This window comes from Haliotis rubra, unplaced genomic scaffold (assembly GCF_003918875.1).
Source record: "Haliotis rubra isolate DU_JTF1 unplaced genomic scaffold, ASM391887v1 Scf610, whole genome shotgun sequence".
In the NCBI taxonomy this organism is placed as follows: domain Eukaryota; kingdom Metazoa; phylum Mollusca; class Gastropoda; order Lepetellida; family Haliotidae; genus Haliotis; species Haliotis rubra.
In genome coordinates, this window is record NW_025767314.1 from 573885 (window position 1) to 582500 (window position 8616).

At 38.1% G+C, this 8616-nt stretch overlaps 1 protein-coding gene across 1 annotated transcript in view; it reads right to left on the bottom strand.

Annotated features, from left to right (window-relative positions):
* Positions 1–1038: 1038 nt before the first annotated feature.
* Positions 1039–8616, bottom strand: part of LOC124255884 (arylsulfatase B-like) — an 11264-nt gene continuing 3686 nt past the window's right edge. The window contains exons 2-13 of the mRNA XM_046689830.1: positions 6213–6264; positions 5039–5142; positions 4696–4802; positions 4518–4582; positions 4253–4354; positions 3866–3929; positions 3578–3675; positions 2617–2753; positions 2135–2193; positions 1830–1953; positions 1499–1641; positions 1039–1211 (exon numbers count right to left, since the gene is read on the bottom strand). Coding sequence (XP_046545786.1) covers positions 1039–1211; positions 1499–1641; positions 1830–1953; positions 2135–2193; positions 2617–2753; positions 3578–3675; positions 3866–3929; positions 4253–4354; positions 4518–4582; positions 4696–4802; positions 5039–5142; positions 6213–6264 — 1228 coding nt within the window. The remainder of the gene's footprint in view (positions 1212–1498; positions 1642–1829; positions 1954–2134; positions 2194–2616; positions 2754–3577; positions 3676–3865; positions 3930–4252; positions 4355–4517; positions 4583–4695; positions 4803–5038; positions 5143–6212; positions 6265–8616) is intronic.

Below are 8616 nucleotides of genomic sequence, written 5' to 3' on the forward strand. Positions count from 1 at the left end.
GGTTTAAGTAGGTTTCCATTCAAGTTATACTTTTCATGTTTTTTTTTAAGTCAAGTGGTATTGAAATAATGAAGGTTGTTAATTTAATTTGGCATTATTAACATCTGAATGTGAATCTTTAAGTCCGCCGAAAAGAATGCGTTTACTTACGTATTATGATAGTAATCATTCACTTTTTTGGAAAAAAGGAGGGATGTAGTTTTTCTGCTTATTGTCCGGTTTATGTTGTATTCTCCGGTTATTAAATAGCAGCGGAAATGTATCTGCGCATGGGCAGACAGAATGTCCCGTCAAGTAAAGTGTGGGAGCTTTGAAAGCGTGCTGCTGTTTTTCGACATTATGAGCCTTAAATGGGTACACACTCAGTGGTAACACCACAAACCCGTAAACACAACGCATGGGGTCACGTTCACAACACAGTAGTCAAATACACGTGCACGGGGTGTCATTCTTGATTTTGACGGTTTTCAAGAAGGTCGATAAATCACTGTAGACCATTAATCTTGACAATCACCATGTATCACACAGTTAATGTTTGTTTCTATCCCTTTTTTTGTGTTTGAAATTAAAATGGTACACATGCAAATTTCACGTCATACACCAATCATTTTTCAAGAGCGATTACTGTACGAACAACTATGGTCGTAAGGAAGAGCAGATGGTGATACACTCTCAAAACATTCATTATTATCACATAAATTGACTCTGATATATCTCGCAATTTTTTTAATCGTGAATTAAAAATGAAGTTCCCTACTTTTTTTGAAGAGAATATGCATATATGGTGACATTACAGTTACAAAATGTATCCCAGTGACTGATCTTTTGATTTCAAAAAGTATCAGCCGTCATGATATATTCTTCATCATGCTACAGTTACTTAATCAGATATTAACTAGTCACTCGTAACTCTGGTTGTGTCCATTTTATTATTCTAATAGAAAGCCTGAGATTGATGCGGATTATTGACAAATGATCATATTATGAGCGTATGAAGTACACACTATTGTAGGATCAATGTATGTTAGCTCCATCAGTTTAGCACCACCCAGGGCTCCAGACACCTCCAAAGTGTCTTGGGTCAGAAGCAGGATCTCCATCAGGATAATTGGCTGGCACCATAGTCTTCTTGTACTCCTCCAGCCTGGCTTGCAACTTCGCCACCATATCCGACATCGTTGGTGCAAGGTTGCTGTGCTCAGTAGGATCGTCTGGATGTGTGTCAGAATATCTGTTTAGTTTAATCATTAAAACAGCATTCATTCAGAACAATGATGGAAGCAGTCAGCGCTCTGGTATCTGGATCAAGCTTATATTAGTTATAATCGGAACATGAAAACCCAAAAACACTTATGAGTATGTGTCGGGTCCAACAGCTATTTACATATTCTTTTAAGGATCGGTGATTATCACGAGTCCCATCTAAGCACACAGCTAGGTTCAACGATGTTCGCCTACAATAACTATCAAAGATAACGCAGGTAGGTTAATTGCGTACCTCGAACGTTAAAGAGCTGGACTGGTTCATCTCCCGCATAGAAAACGGGTTGTACAAAGACATCATCCTCGGTTCTGTTCATGGGTTTGTGCCAGCCGTCGAAAGCTCCAGGATACCCCAGGATTAGTTTGTAGTCTCCTACCCTGATACATAGTAATTCAGACACTGTTACATTCAATGGATGTTTCTTTGCGTAAAATAAGATAACTAGCGGGCTGAGTGCAGCTGCATCTGATATTGCATCTGAAGGAGATCATTGATGCACAAATTGTCATAAATATCACATGGGTAATTCGTTTGAACGTAAAGGAACGTAAACATCTGAAAATACCTTATTGCAGCATGCCCTTCTAAGGCATCTTCAAAGTAGTCAATGTTGTAGATGAACTCTGTCCTTGGAGAGGGGAGGCTATTTCGAATAGAATCCCACTGACTTATTCCATCAATGGTAGTTTCTGTGTCCATATACAGTAAGGGAACATAAACATTTGAAGTACCTTGCCTACGTGTTCCTTTCGAAAGAGGTTAACAAGCTAAAGACAGTTTAAAATATCTTACCAGTTCTACAGTTACAACTTGATCGTTATTTTTGCTATTCTCATGAAAAAAAGGGGACATATTGAAGAATCTCCCCACCTGGTGTTCCCCCAGCAGCAGATACTAAAGTGGGCTTCCAGTCGACAGCGTGGATCATTCTGTTTGGAGGTAGAAGGAATTCACTTAGGAAATATACCATACATGTATGTTTGAAGCTCCCAAACAATGACTACAGCATTTCAAGTAATTTTAGTTGATGGACAAAATAAGGTGAGGTGAGGTGAACTTGGGTTTTACGTCGTGCTTGGGAATATTTCGCTAATATGACGACGTGATGGACACAATAAACAGAATGATGGCTATAAAAGGTATTTCGTTGAAAGTGTATTTTAAATGTTCTAACCTGCCATAAAATTAGTTTAGTGAAATTACGCGTCTGTAACAGGTTAGTGTCTATGCTATTGTTGTTGTGTTTTGCTGATTTTCGTGAATCGTGTTGAAATTGGTAGGGTAATTTAGTTTACTTTTGATCATCCCTTGAACACTTCTGTAAAACGTCTAAATGCATTTCATAGCGTTACCCATCGTGTGTTGTCCCAGTCTTCTGGAGCCCAGCACCATGCATGAAGGATGCTCCCCTCGTGCCCCCTTCCCAGATCGTGTACTTCCCTCCTCTCAGAGGCCAGTTGTTTGCATATGATTGGATGGGGCCTCCATTCTGAATGATCATTGTTTTGTCATAAGAAGGATTGACAAGATTAGAACTTTGATGACACATGACCATCTTTTCATACGTAAGAGGCGACTAACGGGATCGGGTGGTCAAGCTCGCTGTCTTGGTTGACATATGTCATCGGTTCCCAATTGCGCAGATCGATGCTCACGCTGTTGATCACTGGATTGTCTGGTCCAGACTCGATTATTTACAGACCGCCGCCATATAGCTGGAATATTGCTGAGTGCGGCGTAAAACTAAACTCACTCACTCACTGAACCAAACATGCTCATGTAGCAATTGAACGTATTTTTCAATCTCATATTCGTAATTAAAAAGTATGATGTTCATTATGTATTTCCATACAGCTGGTAGGTGGTTCACGCTTGCAATTTTGACAGACATACAATTACAACTTCTTTCATTCATCAAAAGATAACTACTTATACTTTCCAGATAAACAAGTACCTGTTGCTCCAACTATCATAAAAATATACTTTTTCATTAACTGAAACAAATGTGTACAAATAGCACTTGGACGTATTCCTGATGTTGTAATGTTCGTAATGTATACCATAGACCTCATATGTGGCATGCGTGTGGTTCTCTTTTTGCGGGATCCAGTTTCTGTCGTTCATGATTAGATGATTATTCGCAAGAAAGAAAAATACTGTTGCAGGCCTCCATTGCATGCTTTGTTGGCTTTAGGCAAACATTAAATATTGATAACAAGTATTCTAGGCTGATCAGTCACTGTTCAATACATTTTTAAACCGACATCAGGATTATTCTGTACGAAACTGGTGGAAAATAGTTCAACTACTTACATCTGCGGTGAATAGAATCAGAGTATTTTCAAACAAACCCCGATCCTTCAGGGCTTTGGTAACATTTCCCACTGCCTCATCCAGTGCAGAGACCATTCCTGAAGGGATTAGCGGTGATTGGTCAGTGCTTTGAACATTATGTCAGATATTTCATGGTGTCTGAACTTTATGATAGTCACTCAACTGAAATGCATGTTACAAAGTAAATTTGAAAGTTCTTCCTTTGTTAAGTATGTATATAGATTTCAGTAATAACTGTGAAGGAAATACGGATATTAAACTACATACCGCTGTATTGTCTCCGCCCTTCGTTAATCACATTTGGATACATATCCCCATATCTCTTCGGGACCTGTGATGTTAAACTTTGAGGTACATACGTTGACAAAAGAAACATATCCAAATCCAGTGAAAATAAACGTAAAAAGTATCCTCAGTAATACCGGAAGAATCCCGTTGGCATATAAACATTCAAGCCAATAACAGATGCCCTCATTACAGTGCTTTCTAGGTACATATTGATACTGGAGGTACACGAAAATGGTTTTGCTCCCAATGTTATATTAACAAATAAAAGGTAGATCGCCCTCACTGACAGAACCAATATATATGTTACGAGAAAAGATGTCGAAGTAGACTGGTGCACTTTCTCAATATACTGTGGATTTCATGTACCTCAATAGGAGCATGCACGCTCTGATACGGGAGGTACATAAACAACGGTTGTGATACATTGTGACGATGGATGATGTCAACGGCTCTCTGGGCGAATGTGTTCTGAAAGGAAAAACATGATGAATAGGAACGTTTACACTGCCCAAACCAACTAACGGCTCAGAGGATATAGATATATCGCAGAAAGTATGATTTTTAGAAAAACATTATCTTCATTGATATCACAAAATTGTTAAACATATTGTTAATTTGTTACAATACTTACAGCAGAATATTCTCCAGAATAGTTTCTTGAGGGAAGCGTATTGTCTCTGAAGTCCAAGTACCCCCCTGATGAAATATAAAAAAAATTTGGAACTGTTGTACACGTGTTCAAATGGACATAGTTGTACTGAAAATACATTTTAGAACCATATGCATCAAACAAACGGTGTCATGCGCACCGTCAGAGTGAGTGAAGTAGTCTTCAACCGCAACATAATAACCAAAGAAACTATCAAAGCCTCGGTACGTTGGGGTGCACTCCCACTTGCAAAAGCCAAGATGCCATCTGAAATTAAAGTGAAAAATAACAGTACCGTTTCGAAATGCCACTTAAAAATAATAAGATAAGTCCTTGATGTATGATAAAATGAAAATCATTGCAGAAACCGAAACGTCATGACAGCAGGCATGAATGAATTTATGTAAATGGTGTATTTAAGAATGAGAAAATAGAGATTCAAATATTCCATGTAATTTTTGATATGTTACGGTTTTTGTTTTGTTTTCCTTCGTAGTACCTACTTTCCAACCATGTGCGTAGCATAGCCGAGTTTCTTCAGTTCCTGAGGGGGGAATGTAAAGTTGAGGGGCACACACACTGATTGGTCACGGACAAGTGCCATATGCTGAAAAGGAAATTGACTGTCAGATCTTCCTATACACTCGCAGTTGATGTGAAGTGAAAATGAGTTTCTTCCAATGTTAGGAATGAGGACGAAAGTAGATATATACGAATGACCCCCGCTTACAGTCAGATAATACGCATTTCCAACAGTTCTAATTGAACAGTAAGTAACCTTAAAGGGCAGAACCTTAAAAGGCAGAACCTTAAAGGGCAGAAGAATTTCCCTTTACACAATCAACGTTGTTTCATGGACATCAACTACAATATAAGTATATTTATCCAAGCATTTATTTTCGTCCTAATATTTAAAATTATTACATGTAAGATGAATGGGTGACCCATTACAAATGTTACTTTAATTGGGAATAATTTAATCAACCGACCCTTAGTTTATCATTATTTCCTGAGTCTTTGGTGAGATTGATATTTTTAACATTGAAACATCCCACGAGTGATGACTGATATTTATCATTTTTGCATTACTGTTTCCCTGAATAGAAATGATTGCATCAGCATTAACATCAGTAACTTATCGTGTGTTGTGATACATGTTTTCCAGTGCAAACATTAGTTCCATTTGAACCCAAAATAACCACCTGTTGACTGTTTGTGTTGGCATATCTATTCGCTGAAAAAGGTGATCATCCTATTACTAATATTTACACATAATTCTTAAACAGTGTTTGGCAAAATAAATGAAACTTAAAAATGGTAACAACAACACAACAACAATTCTGTGTGATTTGATTATATTATATAATTTCACTGCTTTCGAATCAAACCATCTGAGAGCTCAGATCACGCTTTAGTCTGTGTCGCTGTCACTGTCGATGACAATCCAGAGTCCAATCCGAGTGGAACCCGGCTTGAAGGTTTCACGAGATTAATCGTTATGTTTCCACCAGTAACGTTGCCGGCAAACATAGTGTTGACACCAGAAAGGTATACAAGTTCTTTGTAAACATGTGCTCTTGTGTGTCGTCGACAAAAGCATACTTAAGTGGTATGTTTTAATGTCATAGGCTTGTCATAGATAAATGCGTTAACTTAAATGATAAAGGATGTATTTACCTGCATGCCTGTATGGAAAGGATACATTCCACTCATAAAAGCGGTACGGGATCTGAAAGAGTGTGAAGTGATATCCGTGTAATATTGTGATACCATCACACGGGGAGTTCAGTAAGATCCAACCCCATTTGGATTTTGGGTTTCGAAACACACACACACACACACACACACACATATATATATATATATATCCTGAAACCCGGTGTATCCCACTGAGTGGACATTTAGATGTCTGTGCGAAAGGAAATCATTTTAAATGTACAATATTTCCTTTTTATCAAGTTCAAAATTCGGACAAAGTAAAACGAATTTTAAAAGAACACTACTTCATAGATAAGTTCAAACTTATGTTAAACCATTGAAAGCTTTGACCTTGTCGCTCTAGAATGTTGTCCCTATTGTGACGTCACAATATATATATGTAATGACGTCATACTATAACTGCTACAATCTCCCTGAGTGAGTGAGTGAGTTAGTATTTAACGTCACATCGGCAATATCGCAGCCATATCGTGACGAAAACAATTTATACAATAAAAAGTGAAATGAGAACATTTGACATTGAAATGGAATATATGTACGTTATAAAAACCTGTCGACGAAGGGCAGTAAAACAACGAGAATATCACAATTACAACTAACACTATACTAGCCACATAAAGAAACTGTGCACACAGAAAATTCCTTCAGAATTGGCATACAACACAGAAAAGACGAAATGATGTAGACACGTTATAAGCTGAAGTATCGGGCCACAACAGCATGTCAAAAGAACATGAACAATATCCGTAACGATGACGTCAGAAGTTCAAAATTGAGTAGGGGGTCACACGACGAAGTCACAAAGTCAATAACGGGTATGACCATCATGCGCGTGAAGCACAGCAGTGCATCGACGACGCATATAGGCTACCAAATGAGCATTGAAGGCCCGGGGAATGGTTTGGGACGTGGTCACTGCCGTCTGGAACCTGTGTCTGAGATTATTCACCCGAATCCATCTGTCCTGTCTTGACGTCGTTACTCGGGGCCGCCCAAAACGTGGTTGGTCGGCGACGTCATTACTGTTTCCATAACGCCTGACCAATGCAGATATCATGTTACGATGGCATCTGAAATGTGCTGCCACCTGTTGTTGGCTCATGCCTGCTCGAACAATTCCAATGGTTTCGTGAGGTTGAGCAGATGTTAATTGTGGCATGATGTGCATGTGACTTCTCATGTGAATTTGTGAACGTTTGAATTACCAAAGATCAAGCTTTCGACAGTGACAGCAATGTCTGAGTTTCACATGTTGTGTGCAGCTGCACAGAATGTACGTGCAGTAACACATTGCAAGGCCATAGGCCACCATCAATGACGTCACGTCGCCTGGCACCTGCATGAGCGTTTGATTGTCTCCAATACTTGCTATGTTCACACCTTTATTTATGTATAAAGACACTGTCTGTCTATCTTTATATTTTCTGTGTGCACAGTTTCTTTATGTGGCCAGTATAGCGTGGAGAGTTAAAACTAATAGCACTATTTGGACAATACAATATAAAAACAGGCTATAGATCGCCAACACCAGAAGGTAGATCACCATACCAGGGACACAATCTCCTTGAAGAGTAAAGAACGAAACATGTTGGGGGAAAGGCATTCTGTTTTTATTTATCTATGTTGTATATATACATATATACATACATACATACATACATACATACATACATATATATACCTACATATATATATACACCTATATACATGCATACATTTATATATATATATACACACCTATATACATACAGTAGAACATGGATATAGCGAACACGGATATAGCGTACAAACGGATATAGCGAACAAATTTAAAAGTCCCGTCAACAGTCCTTTATAATATCATTAAAATTATACGCGAATAACGAACTCGTGAGTAGCGAATTAACGGCTATAGCGAACTGATTTACTACCCCCAAGACCCAATTAAGGACGTGATTAGCGAACTCACTCAGTGTCAGCTCAGCCACTTAGCGGTACAGTATACATCAATCTTGTTGGTGGTGAATCAACATTGATTGATGGTCATTAATTAATTAACAAAACAAACATATCGTGTTTAACCCATTCAACAACCTTGCATTTTCATTAAAAAATAAAATAAATTTATTTAAGTTGTAGTTGTATTATTTCAATTTTATTATAAAAATAAACTTCATATTTATCAACATGATATAGGTAATGTCTGTGAATGTCCTCATCTCTACAATCCAAGATGGCGGTCAAATGTGAATAACGAACAACGGATATAGCGAACTAAATTTCTTGGTCCCTTGGAGTTCGTTATATCCGTGTTCTACTGTATATATATATATATATATACATTTATACACACACATATGCACGGTGGCCTGTGCCACTGTCA